The sequence below is a fragment of the Onychomys torridus genome, chromosome 13, assembly GCF_903995425.1.
Source record: "Onychomys torridus chromosome 13, mOncTor1.1, whole genome shotgun sequence".
Taxonomy (NCBI): Eukaryota; Metazoa; Chordata; class Mammalia; order Rodentia; family Cricetidae; genus Onychomys; species Onychomys torridus.
The window spans coordinates 49,822,286-49,846,889 of record NC_050455.1 but is presented as its reverse complement, the minus strand read 5'-3'; the positions used below and the strand labels follow the sequence as shown (position 1 = coordinate 49,846,889).

Genomic DNA, 24,604 nt, shown 5'->3' with positions numbered 1-24,604 from the left:
ACACCAGTAAAGCCAAATGGGTCCCGTTGTAGACGTTCATGGGGTCTGCTTTCAGCCACCTGCAGTCAAGGGAGAGCTGCAGAGAGGGATGAGTGACAGAAAGGCTTTGGACAGAGGGGTGGGGTCCAGAGGTGCTGAGGACAGGTACGGATGCCTTGGATCAGGGCACCGTGGAGCTGAGAGCCAGTGTCTGGAGAGGTACACAGCTCCCACCATACCTACCTCCTTCAGTGTCAGCCAGATGTCCTTTGCACCAAGGACAGCAAAGAATCCCCTAGAATCTCACTAGGGACCTGACTAGCCTACTCAGCGCCCCTCCCCCACCAAGCAAAGTGAGGTAGCTGCCATCATCCAGCTCTGGTAGATGTGAATGGAATCTGCAGGAAGCTATGCCTAGGATCTCAGTGGTCCATCTGGCTCTTCCTCCCTTTCTGGATTCTCTGTGGGACTCTTAGATTACCTTCCTATGATGCGTGTTGTTCTGAGGCTTGGCTATCATCAGTCACGCTACTGGTAAAGAGCTAAAGGAAGCTGCATTGGCTGGTCCCCTCCTTATTCTGCAGTAAGCACTGTGAAAAGCCTGCTCGGGCACTCATCGGTTCTGCTTGCTCAATAACCCAGAGGGTAGGATGCTGTTATTGACACTTGGAGATGATGCAGTGAGGTATAGAGAAGTCAGAGAGTGGTTTGTTTAATGCCCTCCCTTCTTACTGTTTTTTCCCCGTTCAATGCTTTGCCCTACAAAGGAACCATGTCTCCCAAACCTCACTACTCCTAGGTTAGAAACTGGGCTGGATCTGGGAACCTCCCTAGATCTGGGTAGGGAGAGGCTGCTGAGGCTACCCACTGATGTGGCCGCAGGGGTTCAAGGACACCTGTTCTTCCGGCAGGTGGTGGTACACACCTTTGATCCTTTAATCCCAGCACTGGGAGGCAGAGGCAGGAGGATCTCTGAGAGTTTGAGGCCAGCCTGGGCAACAAAGGGAGTTTCAGGACAGCCAGGACTGTTATACAGATAAACCCTGTCTAGGGGGAGGGAGCCCCTGTTCTGAAATCAGGCAGGCCTGACTTTATAGCTATGTGATTGTTGTAATTGTGAGGAGTTCCCTGACTTCTCTAAGTCTCAATTTCTGGGGAAAAAAAAAATGAGGGCAAATTCAGGAATGTAATTGTAAAAACCAAAGCCTAGAAAAGTGCTAGACCAGTGGCGGCCACACAGTAATTATCAGCCACAGTGCTGGCAGGCATAGTGTCTTTAGTGCTAAGAATGTGCTTGGGAAGTGATGTATGACCAGCAATAGAGACTAGAGTGTGTGAGAGAGTGGAACACCCTTGATGGATTGAGCTCCCCTATCTACCACCCTGAATGTTTCCCTGTCACTCCCATGTGTTTCAGGTGGTGGCAGCATACCCTTTTGTGGCCAGAAGCACCCATGAACTGAGCCTACAGGCAGGCCAGCCTGTAACCATCCTAGAAGCCCAGGACAAGAAGGGGAACCCAGAATGGAGCCTGGTGGAAGCCAATGGACAGAGGGGATATGTGCCTTCCAATTTTCTGGCCAGGACCCCGAGCCCAACTCCCTGGGGCTGGAGTCTGCCCTCCTAGCATGCCCTAAAGAGAGCCCCCCATTCCCGACAAAAGGGAGAGGCGTCAAGGCTGGGTGACCTAGCGGGCATGACTCGAAGCACGGTGGGAATGGGAGAGGTGTGAAGGGCATTCAGAAGGCAGCTGGAAGTGGTGACTGGGCCTTACAGAATGTCTGGTGTGGGTGGCCACAGTGGGTGGTGCCAGCATTGTCTTGTCTACACAAGGAAGCCATCTATCTCAATGCCACAGCTGATCAGTTAGGGCTTGCCACAGCTCAAAGCTGGTCCCACCTGTGCCTCTTGCCTCTTTCCTGTCTCGGATGAATGTTGCCTGTGTGTCAGGTCGTTGCAGGTCAGGGCACCCCTGAAGAAGAGCTGCCTGGCTTGGTAGCACGCTTCCCGCAGCACTGCCAAGAGCTACCATTGCTCCCTAGCCAATCTTTCTTGGTACCATGACTTAGCTACTGCAGACAGTGAGCTGTGGAGAATCCTGCTCAATGGGAAGCCCTGGGCCCAGGCGATCTCTGCTGGCTCTGGGAATGGGTATGACCTATGCACAGCTCTGGAATGTGTGTACAAACCCAGAGGTGGCTCCAGGGAAGAGGGGAATTTGAGGGTGGATTAGCAGGCTGTGGGAGGTGATGGTGTATTCTGCCGCTGTTTCCTTGGGACCAGGAGGAAAAGGGACTTGGCAGTCAGTCATGGAGGAAGCACTGTGAGATAGGTGACTACTCACCTGTTGGGTTGGGTAGGTAAGGAATGGATTGCTTTTCCAGTTCTGGGTTGAAGAGCCAGGGGAGCCCAGGTGGCCTAGGTTTGCCTCTGAGGGTCTGGAGGCCTCAGAGAGCTGAGGTTAGTGGATGTGGGGCCTTAGACATAGGATGTAACTGCAGTTTTCCACCTAGAAAGAACTAAGTCACAGGATACAGTGAGGATGACATGAGGCTGAGGATGCGGAGGCCCCTTGTCAACCAAGAAGTGTGACACCAATACCAATGTGGTTAGCAGTGTCAGGATGGCCCAGCCGTTGGCTGGCCTGGTTCAGCAGAGTGGAGCAGTCATGCTGCCCCCTCTCATGTCTGTGCCAACAGAGCCCTTTCTCTTAACCCCAGGCTCTGCCTCAGGGCCTAGTCAGCATGAATGAACATTTTGAGACGTGCCCTGTGAGGGGATTTTGTTTCTGTGAACATCATGGAGTGTGCAAGCTAACAAGCTTATGACATCACTAGGTGATGTGATCTCAGGGGACCATGACAAACACACAGCCATTGTCTGTGTCTGTAGCTGGCTGTTGCCTGGCACACGACAGGACTGCAGTCTAGGTAGCTCTTTGAGTCCCAATGCCTAGTACTTGGTGAGCAAGGCATTTCTCAAATCTGGAAACAGAAGCCCCTCCAAAGGAAATTTTGTTCCAGGATGGCCGACCCACTGGGGCCGTGCTGGGTGTGGTCACCCCTGGGCAATGTCCCTAGGTTGTTGCTTTAGGCCAAGAGTCATTGAAAGATCCAGAGACAGAGAGAGAGAGAGAGAGAGAGAGAGAGAGAGAGAGAGAGAGAGAGAGAGAAAGATCCACTGTGACCTTTGTACAGCTGACAAATTTGGAATCGGCCCTCTTGAGACGGTGTAAAACAAGTGGTTATTTCAGAGTTTTCAAGACTACATTCGTTTTACAGCTCACGTGCCTGTTAGCACTGGCTTCTGCAGGGCTCTCGAGAAAGACATCCTTGTCTGTGTCAGACGGTCTGTAATGTGCCTCCCCTGGGCTTGTTAAAGCACGAAGACGCGGTAGGAGGCAAGATCAAGACTCCCCAGTCCCGTTCCCAATCTCAGGTCCACGCAAGGACGCTCAGTTCACTTTTCCTTTCCATTTCCATCTCAGCCTCCTGATGAAAATAGGAAGCACAGACAAACAGATGACAAAGCAGGAACTGTCCTTGCAGCTGCCGCACGTTTTTCCTGACGGCTCATTGTGCACTGAGCCTCTCGCTTGGGGTTCTCAGCATGGCTGCTCACTGCAATTACCTAGGAAGCTCTAAAGTGCGGCAAACCGGGAGCCTGCCCAGAGGAAGCTGACGTCTTTGACCTGGGCATGGCTGTGGCCTTGGGCTTCAGGAAGGTAACCAGGTGAACGTCACATGCAGCCACCTTAAGGACCTCTGCCCTAGACACGCAGAGGTAAATAGCGAGGCCTGGGGGCAGAGGTAGGAAAGGTCTGACAGGTTGTGCTCCTGCTGAGCTTTGTGCTGGCTGTCTAAACAGGAAGCTTTAGAGGCCGTTTGAAATAGGACAGCCTGTTCTGTCAGGTCCCAGAATATGTATTTATTAAGTGCCATTAAAAGGGACCTGAACGAAATTGGATGTTCTTGTAGGCATAAGGGAGAAAAATGAAATACACTTAGAACCAAGGCTATCTCATGAAGGGGAAATAAAAATGGATTCAGGAAATGTGGGTTATGGTTTCTCAGACCAGGGGTGAGATTAAAAGTCACTGGAGAGTGAGAGAAGGCACACTGAGAAGATGGAGCCTGGCCTGGATTTTCTCCAGGGGACTCTGTGTAATGTGCCTTTTTACCCCCAATGCCTAGAGTCATTGCGCTGTGTCTTATTTATTTCACTCTTGGGCTGTCACGTGCAGACTCACCAAGATAGTTGCCTAAGAATGGAACAAAACTCCCAGGAGTTGAAGGATAGTTCACATGGTATCCTTGCTTCTCCAAGTGAAATCAGAACTCTAATTTAACCCTTGGAGCACCAGCGTAGTTTAGGACACAAGGAGAAGATTGTTTTATCCAAGGGGAGATGAATGAATTCTTGATGAATGTGATGAGCATGATGTGAACTGCCAGCAATAAAGGACTTTCTGTGACTCCTGCCATTGACTAGTACACCATTCATCCACCGATCTTGCTAGATTTGAAAATGGCACCTTGTTCACTCATGTGTTTACTTGAGTGTCGATGGCATAGATGCCAGGTGTCTAGCAAGACATCAGAGAGATGAGCTGTGTCATTTCTGAACCCACAGTCTGGGCAGGGAGGTGGACAAGTCAACATTCAGTTCTGAGTATGAATGTCAGGATAGGAAGCCCAAGGGAGGTGTTGAGCTCTGACCTGGACTTGGTGACCAAGGAAAGCTTCCTAAAGGAAATGATATATGACCTCAGACCCAGTGGACATCTGAGCTGACCACCGGAGCTTAGGTGGTCAGGAGGGCCAATGCAAAAGCTAGAGGCACAGCAGATCATAGAGCTGGAATACTACAGAGCCAGAATTCAGGGATATAAGGGTGTGGCAGAGGCAGTAAGAGACATGTGCCGGGCGTCGGTGGCACATGCCTGTAATCCCAGCACTTGGGAGGCAGAGGCAGGAGGATCTCTGTGAGTTTGAGGCCAGGCTGGTCTACAGAGTGAGTTCCAGGAAAGGTACAAAGCTACACAGAGAAACCCTGTCTCAAAAATAACTAGAGAGAGAGAGAGAGAGAGAGAGAGAGAGAGAGAGAGAGAGAGAGAGAGATTACTCAGGGGTTGGAGAGATGGCTCAGAGGTTAAGAGCATTGACTGACTGCTCTTCTGGTGGTCCTGGATTCAATTCCTAGCAACCACATGGCGGCTCCCAATCATTTATAATGAGATCTGACTGCTCTCCTAGAGGTCCTGAGTTCAATTCCTGGCAACCACATGGCAACTAACGACCATCGATAATGAGATCTGATGCCCTCCTCCGGCATGCAGAGAGAACACTGTATACATAATAAATAAATCTTGAGAAGGAGAGACAAGTTAGTGAAACCAGCAAGGTAGAGCACTTCAGGTTGTGCATGGGAGCCACTGACGCAGTTGACAGAGAGGAGTGAAGTGCTCAGGGCTGCAGTCTTTGGGAAACCACCTGGCCTGGCTCTGGCTACATGCCTGATGTGCCCATAGATGATTACACTCTACAAGGACAGGGCGTGCTATCTCCTTCAAGAACCTTCTAAGCCTCTGTCATGGGCCCCAAGTTAGAGGTGCCCAATACATATTGCATAGATAAATGTCCCAGAAGGTGCAGGCACACTGAAACTCTGACTTTATGAAATTCCCCTCCAGGCTGGAGGTATACCAGGGTCATGCAGCTTTCTGGCCCTGCGGGGCTCAGTGCTATTGGCATCATAGAACTCGCTTGGACCAGGCTTAGAGGTGCCCAGACTAGGGGGAGATTTGAGAAGGCCGTGGTGGTCATGAGGAGCTTGCTGGAAGAGATGGGGGTAGATTAGGGATCTTGTAGGGAAGTAGGATTGGGAAACCAAATGGACGAGAGGTTGTCTCCAGGTAGAGGAAGCCTGGTCTTAGGAAGCCCAGCGCAGACACATCAGGGCAGATGTGCACACAAACTCACAGAGACTGTGACAGTATGCACAAGACCTAAAGAAACTCAAGCCAGATGAAATCTCAGCATGGAGGAGGGGAAGTGGGCACAAAGTCTCACCCCTAACCAAGAAGCTATTTGAAATTGATAGCTGTTAAGAGTGGTAAACATCAGAGCTAGGAGGTGGTGGCACCTGCCTTTAATCCCAGCGCTTGGGGGCAGAGGCAAGTGAATGAATCTCTATGAGTTGGAGGCCAGCCTGGTCTACAGAATGAGTTCCAGCACAGCCAGGGCTACACAGAGAAACCTGTCTCAAAAAATCAAAGATGGGGGAGGGATCAGTTTTCTTCAATAAAGTGACATTGGATAGATCAACCACACTCAGGAATGGTTGGCCAACACAAATCAGTCTCTATGGTTGGTTGGTGTTTTGCTTTCCTTAATTTTTATTTTATTTATTTAATTATTGAGGCCAGGTCTCACTATATAGCCCTGGCTTTCCTGGGACTAATCTACCTGCCTCTGCCTCCTGAATGTTGGGGTTAAAGGCATGTGCTACCATGCCTGTTTTTTTTTTTTTTTTAATTAACTAACTAACTAATTAATTAATGTTTAAATTTTTCTTTTTTAGTTTTTCAAGACAGGGTTTTTTTGTGTAACAGTGCTGGCTGTCCTGGAACTCACTCTGTAGACTAGGCTGGCCTCGAACTCACAGAAATCTACCTGCCTCTGCCTCCCAGGTTATGGGATTAAAGATGTGTGCCATCACTGCCCAGCTGTTTGTTTGTTTGTTTGTTTTTTAAGGGAAAAAACATGAAATGGGTGGTTAGGGAGATGGGAGATGATATGGAAGGAGCTGGTTTGGAATATGTTGTATAAACTTCTCAAAGAACACATAACAACATTAAAAACAAGAGGCACGCCTGGTGACACACATCTCTGATCCCATCACTCGGGAGGCAGAAACAGGTGGATCTCTGAGAGTTCAAGGCCAGCCTAGTGGACAGAGTGAATTCCAGGACAGCCAGGCTACACAGAGAAACCCTGTCTCAAAACAAAACAAACAAACAAAAAAGAATTAAACAAGAGTCTGAGAGACATCTCAGCAGTAAAGGACACTTGTTCTTACATAGGACCTGAGTTTGATTGCCAGCACTACATGGCAACTCACAACTGTCTAGTTCCAGGAAATCTGACCTCTGAGGACACACAGGTGATACACATATACATGCAGACAAAACACTCTCACACACATAAAATAAAATAGATAAATCTAAAAAACACTTTTAAAGAATTAAATGAGTGTCTTGAAAAACAAACGAATTAAACAAAGAATTAAATGAGACAAAAAGAAAGAGCGTGAACGGTGTCGGGGGTATTGATGCCAATGGAGGAAATGTGTGAATTGTGACCACCAGGGGGCAGCAGGGCTCTTCCATTCATCCATGGAGGTTTGGGGGGGTTTGCACCTTTGGGGTCAAACTGAAATGCCTATGCAGCTAGCTGGGCAAACGAGGCAGAGACGAAGCCTGGGAGAGGGACATTAGGGAATAGTGAGGACTGCATCGGATTGGAGCTTGCCCATCACATCTAAAGGGCTGCAGCTTCCTGGCTCCGAGCCAACGGCTGCTATGTCTGCCTGCCTGTCAGTGGTGGCTTCAGACCGGCTGACTTTTTCAAAAGAAGCCAGAAGCCGGAGGTTTTGTTTGGCTCTTGGTATTTTTGCTTGTTTCATTTTGTTGTAACCCAGGCTGGCCCCACGCTTATGGCAATTTTCCCTCCTCAGCCTCCGAAGGGATGGGATTCCAGGCATGCGCGGCCATGCCCAGCCTTGTTCTCCTTTTCATATGGAAATCTTTATGTGGTCTACAACAGGCCCACCTTTGTACCTGTGCCTGAATGTGGGTTGACTGCCCTGGGTGGAGAATTTTTTCTCTGAAGAAATAGTTTCGTGTCTTGACTTCACTGGGCATGAATGTCTCTCTCCCTCGGATCTCTGGGAAGTGTGATTTCCCTTGATGTCATACGATTATTCCTGATGTCAAGTTTCTGTCAGCTCCTTGCAATTTCCAGCTGGGGCCACAGAGAGCTAGTCACCAAGTCTCCCTGAGAAAGTGAATGGCACACTGATCAATCCCCATGCCCAGCACTTGGCTCGTCTATGCTCAACAACGTAATGGTCATAGTTGTGGGGAGATGTAGGACATTTGTAAAGGTTGTAGAGCCTGTCTGCCTCCTGTAGGTGGCAGGGCAGGGAGGAACAGCCACACCCCTGTGTAGAAGCCCCTCTCTGTGTGCTTGTCATTGGGTCCTCAGGGATCTGGGTCTCTTTGGAACCCGAGTGGCATCTGAATGAACTCTTCACAGTGGCTGCAGGCTGGGGCCATCCCTGATTCCCGGCGTGGGTGGGTGGGGGAGGCTCAGGCAGAGGGAACACAAAAAGTGCAGCTGTGCTTGCTGAGAAGCTTGCTCCAGTCCGGTGTCCTGCCCTGGCAGATATGAACTGCAGGAAACCTTTCCAAGGCTCCTTTGCCCTCTGCTCAGCTGGTAGGCACGGGAGGCCCTGGCCAGTGGGAGGAGTCAAGGTAACCCCTGCCCATCTCGGCTTACCTGATGGGGGGTGGTCCTATCTCATGGTCCCTAGTCACTCTGAACAGGCCTGGCTATGCTTCCAGTGTCTGTTGTGTGGCTCCAAATCCTGTGCTACCAGAGGGACTCTCTTCTCAAGGTTCCTCAGTCCGGGTGCTCAAATGCCACGCTCTTGCTAATCGCTGGAGTGTATCTTTCCCCCTGTAAAATCCACTGCCTATGATAAATTCCTCCTAATGGAAAAACACAACAGAGTAGTCTCTGGTTTCTGCCTAGACTGATATATCACAGAAGCCCAGGTTCAAGAAGAGGCTGGGTCTTCAACTACTTAGGCCTCTCAGATTAGCCTATCCTATGAGAGAGATAGGGGGGGGACCTTGACCAGCTCTGCCTGCACTGTCCAGGGCCAAGGGAGCATCATCCCTCTTTACCTGGAGCTACTGAAGTGTCTTCAGCCACAGTCAGCTGAGTAACGGCTGGAGGAATCTGCTGAGCTGGTCCCGACTTAGTCAGCTGAGCCTATCACCGCCGAGCCCAGGGCAGCTAGTCATGAGAAGACTTATGGGCCACGGTGTCAGGACAGAGTTGTGGGTGAGGCCAAGCTCTGGAGGAAAGACACAGGAGGGGCAACGAGCCCCAGGTCCGAGAGAAAGGAAGTACGGCAGGCTTCTGAGCAGAGAAGGGGCTGCTTGTCTTGATTCAGGGTCTCTGGCTCCTGGGTCCATCAGTAGAGTATCAGAGCAGGCCAGTGTGTTAGTAGCCTTAATTAGCTTTTCCTCATCACTCACAGGGCTCTGGGGAAGTTACATAAGGGAATCTCTGTTATATGATTAATCCGGAGCCTGTCACATAGAGCAACAGTCTACTTTTTATCCCCCCTGGAGCTGGGGACCGAACCCAGGGCCTTGCGCTTGCTAGGCAAGCGCCCTACCACTGAGCTAAATCCCCAACTCCGAGCAACCGTCTTAAAACAAACAAACCTCAACAGCAACCATGGCAGCCAGCCACTGTGGAGTTCTTTCTGTAGGTACCCCAAGAGACAGGCCTTGGGATTGAGCTCCGGGCCTCTCCCCTGAGGCAGGGCCAAGCTCAAGCATACAGATCTACTTGCCAGGGCAAGAAGGGTTGGGTCAGGAGAAAGAGCAGCTAGAGCAGGGGGACACTGTGACCTTTGGGCACTCTCCCCAGGGATGGGGAACAGCAGGTGTCCAGAGGACGCAGCTGCAATGGGACATTTGGGGACAGGCATTTCATGGCATCCAAACAAGACAGAGGTCAAAACCAGGTTTCAGCATGGGCATCAGGGTTCCAGGCTTTGGGCCACAGTTCAAATAAAAGGTTATAGGGGATGAAGGCGACTTAGTGATGCCACCATCATGTCGGGAGATGGCATTGAGAGAGGGATCCAAGGCTGGGGTCCTACTCTCTGTGCAAGGGACTTTGTATTGTCCCTGGAGACCAGCCTGCAGCTGCCCCCAAACCCTTGCATTTGGGGACAGGTTGTTTTTCAGAGCCAAGGAAGCTGGCTAGGGGAAATAGTATGGGAATAAAGAAATGGAGCCAGCAGGAGCCCTGATTTTTTTTTTTTCCTATGCAAGATGCTTGTGCTCAAACCCCAACCCACAGTTGTGGGGGGCTGAGTAACCTCTTTGAAACAAGTCTCTTAATCTCCTTTAAAAACCTCATTTTCCTCTGTGCAGATAAGTCACAGTTACTGAAGTGTTGAAATGGAATAAAGCATGGTATTCCTGGGGAGTGTGTCTTCTACACTTAGGGCTTAATACTCCCTGGTCGCTCCCTGGTCACCAAGCCCTTTCCAGCTTCACCTCCAAGGATCACAGGCTCAGGACCCCCACACTGTGCATCAAACTAACCTCGACACCTTTCCCCTGGTGTCCCTGTTCCTGACCACTCACACTGCTATGCTGAAATGCTGCATGAATGTAGAAGTCTCCAGAGGCCAAGGGTCGTTCCCCTGGGAAGTAAGTGTGCCCTGTCCTCAAATACTCTGTGACTCAAGTCAGCCATCTTGGGTTGTTCTGGCCTTTGAAGGGCCTCCTCAAGCTGCTGATGGTGCAGTTGTAGACAGTTTTGCTGTTGTGGAAGATGGTACGGAGAGTGTGGTGATATATTGTGTATCCCAATAAACTTGCCTGAGGGTCAGAGGACAGAGCCAGCCACTAGATTAGATAAAGGGGTCAGACAAACGATGGCACACACCTTTAATCTGAGTGCTGGGAAGTACACACGTCTTTAATCCCAGGAAGTGGTGTCTGGGCAGAGAAAGGTATATAAGATGTCAGGAAACAGGAACTTACTCTCTTTAGGCTGAAGATTTCCTGGAGGTAAGAACCAGTGGCTGGCTGCTTTGCTTCTCTGATCTTTCAGCTTTTACCCTGATATCTGGCTCTGGGTTTGTTGGTTTGGTTTGGTTTGTTTGTTTTTGTTATTTATTTATTTTTTTGTTTTGTTTTTTGGGTTTTTTTTTTTTTTTTTTTTTTTTTTTTTTTTGAGACAGGGTTTGTAGCTCTGGAGCCTTTCCTGGAATTCACTCTGTAGCCCAGGCTAGTGTTGAACTCACAGAGATCCACTTGCCTCTGCCTCCCAAGTGCTGGAATTGAAGGTGTGGGCTACCACCACCCAGCTTGGGTTTTTTATTAAAAGACCATCTAAGACTCGAACAACAAGAAAATCCTTCCTTTCCCCTGCTTTTTGGGGGTTCTGGTTTTTTTTTTTTTTCAAATTTCTTAATGTTTTTATTTCTCTTTTTAAAATGTCTTCTTAAAGTCTGTGGGCTAGAGCAGTAACTGTGAAACACACACACACACACACACACACACACACACACACACACACACACACGGAAAAATCTCAACATCTACACATCTACCCTTTGCCCCTCACATACTCTTTGCCTCATCTTCTAGGCTGGAGATTCCCAACCAAGTGTGGCACATCCCTTCAGGACCATGTGTCCCCTGTACGCCCCATCCTCATGACAGCCACAGTCAAAATCACCATATCTGCATTTATTTCTATAGTTCATGTTGTAAAGATATTTTTCTTAGCTTACTGAAACATGCCTATAATACTTATTTACTAAAGTGGAATACTGAATTATAATTCTTTAACTTTCTCCACCCAGAGGATGTCAGACTCCCTTAGCCCTCTGAAAGTTACAACATTTAGAGATGCCTCTCCCACACCGGGACCCCCAAGCTGCACAGTCCTCTCCTCAGGAAACTGTGCATGCCACTAACCAGGGACATGCTCCTGATGCTTCTCTGTGTCAGCTCTCTCTACTCAGTTCTTCCGTGAGTCCTTTCGGCTCTACCTTCCAAACCTCCAGAGATCATCCCACACCCTTTCCACCTGCACACTCTCCACTGCTTTCCCCAACACCTTCTTCCTGGACTTGAGCAGTGGTCCCTGATGGCCTCTGCCTCATCATGTCCTTCACTTTCACCTCACTCCTCACAGAGTCACCAGACTGCTTTCTACAAAAAAAGTGAATTAGAGACTGCCTCGCCTCTGCTGAAACTGAACAAACTCCAAACTCTTCCCTCCGATCCACAAGGCTGTCACGGGAGGGTCATCCCACGCCGTGTGCACAACACACCCAGCCCACGGTGTCATCCCGCCTGTACTGTTCTCTTCTTGCTCACGCTTCTGTGGTCCTGGTCACTCCAAGTCCAGCTCTGACTCAGGACCTGTACCTTAGCAGTCCCCTTCCCTCACACACTCCTCCCTCATAAAGTGATACTGAGGTGGCGGACACTGTGACCCTGGGGCACTTTTTCAGGGATAGGGATAGTAGCAGGTGTCTGGCGGTCAGACTGACTACTGAGTCTGAATGTCCTGCCTTCCCCACCCATGAACTATCAATACAGAACAAACTATTTTTTTTTAAAATTTGGTAGTAGTTGCCATTAGTTTGTTGTGTGATTCCTCTGTTAGAAAACAGTTCCCTGCACCAGGTGATGGTGGCGCACGCCTTTAACCCCAGCACTTGGGAGGCAGAGGCAGGCGGATCTCTGTGAGTTCGAGGCCAGCCGGGTCTACAAAGCGAGTTCCAGGAAAGGCGCAAAGCTACACAGAGAAACCCTGTCTTGAAAACAAACAAACAAACAAACAAACAAACAAAAACCCAAAAGAGAAAAAACAAAAGAGAAAACAGTTCCCTGAAAGTAGGACCATCATATCTTATTCAATGCCAAATTTAAATAATCTGGCATACAGGCTTCGACTGAAAAATTATCCATCATTTATCTGCCATTTAAGCCTATACCTAGTGCCTTGTATTTTAAATGACAACCCTACTCAAGGCCTGTGGGGCCATGTCTTGGGGCCACGCACCCAATGGAAAGAAGTTGGCATGAAACAAGAAGGTGAACGGGATGAGAGGTAAGCAGAGTCACTGCTGGACTCTGATGTCATCCAAGTCTCAAGTTAGCTTGGCCCCTGGCTTGCCTGTGGTTTGTTTTTCAGGTGTCAATAAATTGCCTGGTTGATCAGAAAACCATCTCCCCAATTTCTTGAGCATTTGTACATCCCAAGTACTGAACCAAGTGCTTCAGATGCACAAACTCACGTATGCTGTCACCTCACAATGATGCTCAGGGTGCTATTGCACACCCGCTCCAGAGAGAGAACTAAAGACTGGGGACTTTAAGTAGTACCCCACCCCACCCTCCACCCCCCCCCCCATCCCCCACTCCCCACCCCCGGTGCCAGAGATGCTAAGCAGCCGAGCCAGGACTGAGCCTCGGGAGTCAGCTTGTCATTGCCAGGGCTCTTGGCTACACCATGCACTCACTGTTGCTTTATCCACAGAGTTCCAGGCCATGGTGGTGGTGCACAGTTTTAATCCCAGCCCACTGGGAGGCAGAGGCAGGCGGAACTCTGTGAGTTTGAGGCCAGCCTGGTCTACAGAGTGAGTAACTTCATGGCAGTTGGGTGAGGTAGCCTCAGCAGAAGGACGAGCTCCATCGTGGGTTCAGAGCCTCAAGAGGCAGGATGGCGTGCGGGCTCGGAGCCAGACCACAGGTCAAATCTAAGTTCCCCTAAACCACCCCATGACTTCAGAGTAAGTTCTTTACCTCCTCTGAGCCTGGCTTTCTCTTATGTAATTTGAGCTGATGATAAAAGTAGCTAGTCTTGGGGTGTTATGACTCTCTCTCTCTCTCTCTCTCTCTCTCTCTCTCTCTCTCTCTCTCTCATGAGCCCTTAAAATATTAACAGATACTTACTATTATTTTTTTATTCATCTCTTGCACCCAGCATAGGGTCTGCCACAAAGCAAGTGCTTGGGTGGCTTTGGTGGGTGAGGATGACGTGGGAGAGTGTTAACTAGGATTGTTAATGTTGATTTAACACCTACCATATCCAAGCGTTGTGCTGAGCACCTTATATGCATCTCAGTCTCTAGGATACCAGTGTCATATAGGAATTGCTAGCTCCCATTTAAAGACGAGAAAACTGGGGACTGGAGAGATGGCTCAGAGGTTAAGAGCACTGGCTGCTCTTCCGGAGGTCCTGAGTTCAATTCCCAGCAACCACATGGTGGCTCACAACGATCTATAATGAGATCTGGTGCCCTCTTCTGGCCTGCAGGCATACATGCAGACAGAACACTGTATACATAATAAATAAATAAATCTTAAAAAAAAAAAAAAAAAAAAAGGTGGCGCCTTATCTCAGCTGGTCTGCCCGAGACCCCCTGAGCGTGAACCCTAGTCCCTCGTGCGGCCCCATTTCCACTCTGACCAGATGAAAGAAATGGTCGTGAACCAGGAGAAACTGGGCAAACTTCAGGCACAAGTGTGCATTGGCCGAAAAAGACCTGCTCGCAGAAAGAAGAAGGTAGTTCACAGAAGAGCCACAGGAGATGCTAAAAACCTGCAGTTCTCCTTAAAGAAGTTAGGAGTGAACAATATCTCTGGTATTGAGGAGGTGAACATGTTTACAAACCAAGGAACAGTGATCCGTTTTAACAACCCTAAAGTCCAGGCGTCTCTGGCAGTGAGCACCTTCGCCATCACAGGCCACGCTGAGACAAAGCAGCTAACAGAAATGCTTCTCAGCATCCTAAACCAGCTTGGGGCGGACAGTCTGACTAGTTTAAGGAGACTGGCTGAAGCTCTGCTCAAACAATCCATGGATGGAAAAGCACCACTTGCTACTGGAGAGGAGGAGGAGGAGGATGAAGTCCCAGATCTGGTGGAGAATTTTGATGAGGCGTCTAAGAACGAGGAAAACTGAACTGAGGTGACTTCTGAAGAAGGTGACGCCTGTAGAAGTTACAGGAGCTGCTGTTTGATATCATGACTGCTTTTTAAAATGCTTTTGTTTATGGATCTGATAAAATCTAGATCGCTAATATTTTTAAGCCCGAGCCCCTTGGACACCACAGTTCTTTCAGTTTTTGCTTAAACACAACTCATTCTTTGCAGCAAATTAAGCTGAAGAAGACTGGGAATAAAGTTTGGAAAAGAGTTAATAAAATTCTTTGCCTAGTTAAAAAAATAAATAAATAAATAAAGGTGAGAGAACTGAGACTTGAGGACTTGAGGCAATCAAGCAACCAGAAAGTCATGGAAAGAGGCCCAGAACTGGCATCTCAGCTCTGGTCTGTGGTTGTGTTGGCTTTGATGAGGCTAGAAAGGAGACCGATCACACGGGCAGCCCCCTTCCTGTGGGCTTAGCTTTGCCCTCAGTGTCTTCCCTGGCATCCTCATGGCCCTTACACATGGGTCTCCACAGCTTTCAATGCACTGTTGTCCCATTTGATGAGTATGAAGAATCCCAAACTGCGAAGGAGTCCTGGAGGCCAGGGACGTGTCAAAGGCCATCTAGTAGTCAAGAACAGTGCCGGATTTGAACAGACTTTCCATCTGACTCCCACTCCAGTCTGTCTACTGTCCCCTTGGAGAGATTCCCCACAGGATGACAGCCCTCCAGTAGATCACCAAAGCACCTGCCTTTTCTTTCCCCACACTCTGAGGTTGGGTTTCATGAGGACTCCCGTCGACTCCCACATGGCCTGTGTGTATTTCCCACTTCCGGTTCCTTTGCCTACCTTCTAATCTTCAGAGGACCACCACCAGGTCTGCCTCGCATATGCAGATTCACTATCATTCCTTTCAGGGCTCTTGACCATGGATGGCCGCATGCTCTGGCTCTGGTTCTCATCCTCTCCTTGAACTGTGATCCTTGGCTGAGCAGACTCGTCTACACTGCTGTTTCTGGCCTCTTCACCACACATTCTTGCTTCAGAGTGAAACAACCGTATCCCAGCTTTCTCACTTTAGGCCCCTCTGAAATCTCAGTAATTGTAGCTTCCTCCAGGAAGCTTTCCTTGCTTGCCTTAGGCATCCTTCCTATGTGAGTGTCTATGGGGCTCTTCTCCTTTTGGGGTGAAATTTTCCTTAACGATCTCTCCCACGGAGCTAGGGCAAGGGTTTGTCTGATGGCTCAGGCTGCAGCCCTGGTGCCTGGCATCCTGTCTGGTACATGTATATGAACAAAGGCAGTAAAGATTCTACCATTGCCACCACCCACCATTTAGCACCAAGCTATGTTTGCTGCCCAGAGTAGGCTCCCAAACACATTCATTGCCTTCAATGGAGGAATGAATGAATGAGTGAGTAGTACTACAGATCAACCCCCACCCTGTCTCACTGTTTTCTCTTGACTTTGGGACCTCTTCCTGTTTCAGCACCCTCTGGCAGAGTAAGAAGGATCCCAAGTTCATGGTTGACTACTGGGGGGTCTTGAGTGGAAATACTACCTCTCCTTCACCAAGAAGACTTTCAGGCCACCGAGGCCTTTCTCGCTAGCAAGGGAGGAGGGAGAGTCTGGGCCTCAGCCTCATTTCAGAATGGCCTTGATCGGCCCTGAGCTGACTAATAAACTGTGAAATTGACTTCATCCTCCACCAAGTCTCCCCAGCCAGCCCGTCCCTGTAGCATCTCCTTGTGCTCCAGCAGATGCAGTGCGTACTGACATCTCCTCCGTCACCGGCAGACTGGAGCGTCATCAATGCCCACGCAGCCCCAGGGCCCAGTGCTCTGCAAAGCCCACAATGTTATTTGGCCAGAGGCCAGGCAAGGCTTTCAGAGCCAGAAGCATCCAACAGGAGTGTCTGCAGTGCCTCTGAGCCAGCCATCAGCTCCTTCTGTCCTTGTTTACTCCCTTGCTATGGGCTTCCTGGGTAGGGTGGGGACCAAAGGTATCAACCCCAGGGGCTTGCAAGGAGAGTAAGGGAGACCTAAGTGCCTTGGGAGGTGATGGATGCTATTCTAGCACAATAGAGACCATTTTGGGGTCTATTTAGTTTATTTACTCCTGCTGAAGATTTTCGAGGGAAAAAGAGATTCCATGGCTACAACATGTCCTAATCCCCTATCTTGCCTCTGGATCGGAATTAACTGGAGATGAAAGAAATACATATTGTGAACCTAGTACCACCTCTTCCTGCTTAGCACCCATTTGCTTCTTCTGTGTTTCCTTAGGGAGGCATTCCCAACTCCCCCTAAATCCACAAGGTTTCAGGGGAGATCCTAACTTGAGGGCACAAGTGTGACCTAGATGCAGCCAATCCAAAGGAAGGTGACAGTCCAAGGCCAGAGCCAGCGTGTAGCAGTAGCCCCCAAGATGAGTCACAGCACGGGAGAGAGAAACGCCCTCCTCCCTCAGAGGTCCTAGGCTGGTGGCTGTCAGCTTGGAACTGCCAGCTTCGAAGGGAGCCAACACAGAGGCGAATCAGGACAAGAGGGAGGGGCCGCTGACAGACTCAGGGGCCGCTGACAGACACATGCAGAGACAGGCTGCATGCTGCTGCGAACAGGTTGGATCCAGCCTTACCTTAACCTCAACAATAAATTCTGGTTTTTTTTTTTTGTTTGTTTGTTTGTTTATTTTGTTGTTATTTTCACATCAGCTCATTTGGCTGCCACCTGGGTCCTATCAAATTGTGAGTCCTGTAGATAGAGTCGAGAATCCTGCATTTCTCCAAAAATTCCACAGGACATCCTGAAAAGTGTTGCTCCAGGCTGGGACTGATTAGGGGCCAGTGAGATGGCTCAGTCGGCAGAGGTTCTTGCCACCAAGTCTGATGACTTCAGTTTGATCCCTGCAACCCACATGATGGAAGGAGAGAGCTGACTCAGTTCCACTGGCTTCCCCACAGAAGCTGTGGCACCCACCCACTTCCTCATCCACCCACGCAATAAATAAACATAATAATCGGAAGTTTAAAACAAGACAAAATACCTAAAGGAAGTGAGTTTCTCCAGAAGGAAGAGGACCAGCATTGCTGGGGTGTGTCTGTCCTAAGGCTGCGCTCCATCTTCTGCCCTAGTGTTGTTCTAGAGATATTTACTTGGGTTAGTCACTCTCATTGAAAATTTCCTAGGAAGAGCAAAGGATTCTGTGGCCAATGTTTTGAAAGTATTACTAGGAGACGAAGGAAGCTGTAGGAGGTGGAAACCACTTTAGGCCATCAGGGAGTGGCCTTCAAGGAGACGGTGTGATTCCAGCCCCTTCCTTTTGTCTTTTACTTCCCCAGGGTGATTGGTTTGCTGTCTCCTATGCCCCTGCCATGATATATTATCACAGAAACAAAGCAATGAGGCCACTGGATCATAGACCGATAGCTCCCAAACCGTGAGCCCACACAGTCCTTCTCTAAGCTGATTGTTATAACAACTTGTAATAAAGCCACATACACGATCTCCTTCATTCCCTCTTCAGTAGCTGTGGGGCCTTGGAAAGAAAATCAACTGTCAGAGTTCAACCGCCTCCCATGGCTCCTGTCTTCCCAGCCCTCCAACACTGCCCATAAGGCAACCTGAAGAAACCTTGCCCTTAGACACTGCCAGGCTCTTTCTGACTTGGTACAGCTCACTTCCTGTCGGATTCATAGCTGGTCACTGGGTTGCCAAGAGGGCCAATACTGTGGCAGGCATGTGCTGTGGCTACGAGGCACTTGTTTCCCTGCTTCTGATGATAGAATGCAGCGCACTACCCTTAAGGTACCCCACACCTCCACTCTCAAGCCCTGTGGTATGAGCAACCTAGACCCTATGGGGACCCATAACTCTTATGGGGGTCTTCTATAAGGAAGAGTGTGCCTGGGCTGTATGACACTTCTTCCACAAGATTTGATTTGTGATGGACAGCATCCCTGGTCTGTTCTTGTGAAAAGCCAAGTCTTAAGCCTTGGGCTCAGAGCCTTGAGTGGGAGTTTCATTTTTGCCAGCTGCTGTGTTTGAGCCTGGTGCTTTTAGTGACCATCTTGAAACTTCTTGGAAGAAAGCAGGTCTTGGAATGGAATTGCTACAAGAGGCGGAGAGACCCTAAACTCCTGGGTCTGGCTGAGACCGATGCCAGAAAACTCAAGATATTTCAGTCCTGTGAGTTGCAAATCTCTTTGATGGTCAGTCTGTCTTGGTGCTCTGTCCTTGTAACCAAAAAGCAACAGAGACAGCAGGTGGCTTTGGTGCTGCTTTCTTGTGGCAGGGGCAGGGATGTGTGAGGGCTGTGATGGGTGATAAGATTAGAGAAGGAGGCTGGTGTCACATGGTCAGAATTGGACAACCCTTAGACAGGTCACCTGATCTTTGAGATCACTGAGAATGTAGCCTTTCCTGATGCCAGGTGAGCCTGGGACTTGCTAAACAGGATCTCTGCTGCCCCAAGGAATCCATCTGTGCTTCCAGAACTGCTGATAAAGTTGGGTTCTTGGCCCGCAGCAGGACCATCCTCCAGGGACACTTTGGCCAGAGGAGAGTTGGTGAGTTGTGCATAGCTGAGGGTATTTGGAAGACCAGGAGCTGCTTCTATTTATTAACTGGGGTGATGCGGGTGTGGGAAACACTAATATATCTTACAAGAAGGATTGAAAATGCCATCCAGTAGACCCATGTTTCTCTTAGACGGCCTAGAATAGGCCACAGGCTGGTCATAGTGATGGGACAGATATCCTTTGCCTCTTTACACAGACCTACTTCTTTATTTTTTTTTTTTTTAATTAATTTCACTTTAATTTGCCAGCCTTGCTCCTGTGAGAATGGACTGGGTGCTGCAGCTCAGAAGCCTGCAGTATCAGGCTCGTGCGGCAAGAGCTTTTATCTGCTTGGCCATCCTGCAGCACATGCGCCAACCTGCTGTGGCTATTGCTCTGTATGCTGTAAATAAAATGCTGATTGGCCAGTAGCCAGGCAGGAAGTATAGGAGGGGCAAGCAGAGAAGAGAATTCTGGGAAGAGTCAGGGTCGTTGGCCAGACACAGAGGAAGCAAGATGTAAGGCAGAACTGAGAAAAGGTACCAAGCCACGTGGCTAAACATAAACAAGAATTACGGGTTAATTTAAGTGTAAGAGCTAGTCAATAATAAGCCTGAGCTACTGGCCGAGCAATTTTAATTAATATAAGCTTCTGAGTGATTATTTTATAAGCGGCTGCAGGGTCTGTGGAACTAGGCAGGACACAGGAAAACTTCAGCTACAGCCCAGGACAGGTCCAGGACCACCATTCCTTCTAGCTAACTCTAAACCACAAAAGAAATGCTTAATTCTTCCTAACCATAATTATTGACTGTGACATGATGGACAGAGTTAGTCAATGTCCTGAAAAAAGGAGAAGGAGGAGGAGGAGGAGGAGGAGGAGGAGGAGGAAGAGGAGGAGGGACTGAAGTGTATACAGATTAAGTGACCTCCCCAACGTCATAAAATTAGTGACCAAAGCTTTGAGATGGAGTACTCTGTACCTTTAAGCCTGTACCAAGGGCTGGCAGACATTTTCTGTTAAAGGGACAGGTAGGGTTTTGTTTTGTTTGTTTGTTTTGAGACATGGTTTCTCTTTGGAGCTTTGGAGCCTTTCTTAGAATTCACTCTGTAGTTCACTCACAGAGATCCACCTGGCTCTGCCTCCTGAGTGCTGGGATTAAAGGCGTGCACCACCACCTCCTGGTTGGTGACTTGTAGGATTTTTAACACTGAGGATGGCTAGACACAGTCTCTGCCATAGCTGCTTCCATTGCCGTCATGGCAACCTGTATATGCGCTCGTGTGCTGTGTGCTAGCGCAGGTCTGTTTGAGGCCTTCAGGTTGCACATCATGAGCTACTCTTCTCTTGACTCCTTCCAACTGTTTAAAAACGTAAGTCAACTACGCTTTGTTTGTTTGTTTGTTGTTGTTTTTTGTTTGACTGTCTGTGTTTGTGACTCACATGGTCTTGCTATATCCGTCAGTCCAGCTGCAAACATGTGATTCCCTGTGCCTCAGCCTTCTGAGTCTCCGGGATTACAGATTTAAAATCTGTTCTTGACTCACGTGCTGTGTGCACGGGTGATGTGTGGTGGCCGGACTCTGCCCTGTGATGATGTCCCAGATTCTGACACTTTCCTTTACCATCTTCATTTCCCAGCAATGAGTTGAGGAAGTTAAAGACTTGTGCAAGGTGTCCAGGGAGAGGCGGGGTCAGAATTTCTAGCCCTTCTAAGTCAAGAGGACTAGCTGAACAGGCAGGCAGGAGGCTGGACTCAGCACTGTCTGGTTTACCTTGACTCAGTCAACCCACCAAGAGCTGACAGAACTTCCTTACTACCCCAGGAACTAAGTACAATAGCCTAGGGACCTGTTCTGGTTGGTGTGTGGGGGTGTGTGTGGGTGGGTGGGTGGGTGTTCATTATTGTTTGTTTGTTTTGTATTGTTTTTCAACTTGACACAAGCCACAGTTAGCTGGGAAGAAAACTCTTAATTGATAAAATGCCTCCGTCAGATTGGCCTATAGGCAAGCCTGTGGGGCATCTTCTTGATTGATGATTAATGTGGAGGGCCCAGCTCACTGTGGGTGGTGCCACCTCTGGGAAGATGTGGAATGTGCAAGAGCAGACTGATCAAGCCAGGAAGAGCGAGCCAGTAAGCAGCATTCCTCCATGGTCTCCTGCCTTGGTTTCACCTGATGATGGGCTATAACCTGTAAACTAAGCTGATTTTGATCATGATGTTTATCACAGCATTAGAAAGCAAACTAGATCAGAGCCCCTGCCCCACAGGCCACTGAAGTCTCATTTCATACCCACCTGGGACTTGCAAGCAACATAAATGCTCTGCATTCCAAGCCTGGAGCCAGAGCCCTAGCAAAGCCCAAAGGATGCTTTGTGAATCAGAAATCTAATTAATCTTATCAATAAAAACCAGAAGTCAGATATTGGGGTAAAAACCTGAAAGATCAGAGAAGCAGGAGAGCAGCCACAATTGCTTCCTACCTCTACTGTTCCTCTGTCCAAAAGGGCCGATCCTCTCTTGGCCCCACCTCATCACTTCCTGTCTCCTCTCTGCACAGACCTCCAGACCTCTATGGTTAACTAGTGGCTAGCTCTACCCTCTGACTCCAAGCAAGCTTTATTTGTCAGAACACAAACAAAATATCACACGACAGCTTTGCCTGCATCTAACCTTGTCAACTACAGCCACTAAGTGAGGAAAGATGCAAAGGTCCCTGCGATGTCACCTGTGAAAATAATTTCAGCTCTGGTCTGGTTGGGGAAGGACAGGGGGAGTGAACAAGAGGGCAGAAGAGACCCAGACAGACCCAGAAGCACACAAAGTTGGGAGTTGTAGACACATACATGTACACCTGTGAACACACACTTGGGCACACACACTCAGACACACTCACATCGAGGTTGTTTAAGAGCTGTTTCTCAGCTGGACATGGTGGCTTATGCCTATAATCCCAGAACTCAGGAAGCTGACAGGATGGTCACAGGTTGAAGCCAGCCTGAGCTACACCAAAAGATGCTGTCTTAGAGATGAATTGTTTTTCTGAATCAAAACCCTATTACCTTTTTTCCTAACTCTGTAGAAACAAACAAACAACAATAACAACAACAAGCCATTATTACAGCCAGAAACCTTCCTGGACTTACTGATACGTTTCTTTTATGGGTTCCTACACCCTTAACGTCATTCAAACCAATGGGCAAGGTCCTTAGGTGAGCAATGCGAAGACCACTTACCTGAGAAGGCACGTGGGGCTCAGAGAGTTCCAGAAACTTGTTCCAGTAGCACCAAGTTAATGGCTAAGCTAAAACAAGGATCGTGGCTCCTAAATCTGGGGCTAGGGCAGTAGCCCAGAACAATTGCCTAGCATGTGTGAGGCAAAATCTCAAAAAACAATCACCATGACAAAAGGGGTGGGCTGGTGAGATGGCTCAGCAGGTAAAGCACTTGCTGCCAAATTTGACGACTGGAGTCCAAACCCTGGAACCCACGTGGTCCAAAAAGAGAACTGACTCCCAACTCCAGAAAGTTGTCTTTTAGCCCATTCATACCAGCACCTGCCCCCATCCCCACACACAAATAAGTGGATAAACAAATAAATAAATGTAAATTTGAAAACAAAACAAGCTGGGCGGTGGTGTCTCACGCCTTTAATCCCAGCACTCGGATCTCTGTGAGTTTGAGGCCAGCCTGGTCTACAAAGTTCCAGGAAAGGTGCAAAGCTACACAGAGAAACCCTGTCTAGAAAAAGAAAAAGAGAAAGAAAAAGAAAAAGAAAAAGAAAAAAGAAAGGAAGGAAGGAAGGAAGAAAGGCAGACAGAAAGAAAGAAAGAAAGAAAGAAAGAAAGAAAGAAAGAAAGAAAGAAAGAAAGAAAGAAAGAAAGAAAAAGAAAAAAAGGCCCAAAGGCTTCTGGATCCCAGAGCAAGATATGCCTAGGGGATACCACAGTGACTAAAGCATATATGTATTAAATAATCTTCCCAAAGTCACTAAGTGGAAGATTGTAAACTTGAATGTAGTTTCCACACTCACATCTGAGCCGACAAAGGTGAGAAAGCTTCACACGAGTTTGAAGCTCTTGATTGGGGGTTGCACAGCTTCCACTCTTCCCCGAAAGGACACCATGGGGGTGCCCATTTCCTCTCCCCACTTCAGTAAGTGAGGCCCTGAAGTCCGTGCTTGGCCAGGAACCGACAGTGGCATCTTACGTTAACGAGAGCCAGGCAGTGACCGTGTAGTGTGTGTCCTAGTAGCCAAGCAACACAGAAAGCTATGAGATGGACTGCGGGGCAGCTGGGTATACTGGAGACAACAGAAGAGTGGTACCCAAGGGATGGAGGCTGATGGGTCTTTTTTCCACCAAGGATACTATGTCACACAAATCTTTAAGACTTAAATTGGATGACTTAAACTTCCTCCCACCACTTCCGGGAATACTTTCCCCCAACTTGGGATCCCTCTCTCAGGGCAACTCTGGGGTGATTACTTAGTTTAATTTCCATATCTGGAGGGAAATAAACTGATCTTTGGGGCTGCAGCTCTGGGTTCTGCCACATGAGGGCCTTGTTGAAAAGACATAGCTTGGTTGCCTGGTTCTCATTCCAGAAGCCTGGAAATAGTCAACAGTGCCTGTGGGCCCAGCCTAGATGAAGTCCCTATACCCTTAGGATAGTGTGTGTGTGTGTGTGTGTGTGTGTGTGTGTGTGTATGTGTGTGATGCTGGGGACGGAGCCTAGTGCTTTATTGGTCACATAGTATACTTGGTTATCTTGCATTCGTTTCTCAGAATGTTTTATGAAAAAGAATGGGGGTTAGGGATTTAGCTCAGTGGTAGAGTGCTTGCCTAGCAAGCACAAGGCCCTGGGTTCAATCCTCAGCTCCATATAAAAAAAAAAAAAAAAAAGAAAAAAGAAAAAGAAAAAGAATGGAGATCTCCCGTATAGCTACGCTCACTCCATGGCCACACAGACCTGAACATTTACAGTTATAGCTCTTTACTTACATATAAACCACTCTGTACTTCTCCAGGCTTGCCAGCAGCAAGCAAAGGAAGCCAGGTCAGGACAGGCTGCAGGCTGGGTGGCAAACTGTACCTGGGAGCGGCAGTCCCTCAGCTCTGACCCTTTCTGGGCTGCCAGGGGAGAGCTCTTGATTGGAGTCTTACAGCCCCCCTCCTCCTAAAGACACCCCACTCCACAGAGGAAAATGGCTGCTCCCCACACAGCACTGGACTGGGGAGTGGGAGGGGGCATTCTGGTTCCTGTACCACACTTCTGACTTCCGTCAGCTGTATTC

At 48.7% G+C, this 24,604-nt stretch overlaps 2 protein-coding genes across 4 annotated transcripts in view; both read left to right on the top strand.

The window, feature by feature from the left end:
* Arhgef37 (Rho guanine nucleotide exchange factor 37) overlaps nt 1-4,462 on the top strand; it is a 46,322-nt gene extending 41,860 nt beyond the window's left edge. For 2 of the 3 annotated variants that reach the window (XM_036204954.1, XM_036204953.1), the window contains one exon: nt 1,397-4,462. In XM_036204954.1, the coding sequence (XP_036060847.1) occupies nt 1,397-1,606 (210 nt within the window). In that variant the 3' untranslated portion in view covers nt 1,607-4,462. The remainder of the gene's footprint in view (nt 1-1,396) is intronic. The other variant, XM_036204955.1, reaches the window with a different exon arrangement.
* Nucleotides 4,463-14,288: 9,826 nt separating this feature from the next.
* On the top strand, nt 14,289-15,034 carry LOC118595020 (transcription factor BTF3-like). Its single transcript, XM_036205283.1, has one exon. It carries the CDS (start codon nt 14,289-14,291, stop codon nt 14,778-14,780), a length of 492 nt encoding a protein of 163 aa, XP_036061176.1. The 3' UTR covers nt 14,781-15,034.
* The last annotated feature ends 9,570 nt before the right edge of the window (nt 15,035-24,604 follow it).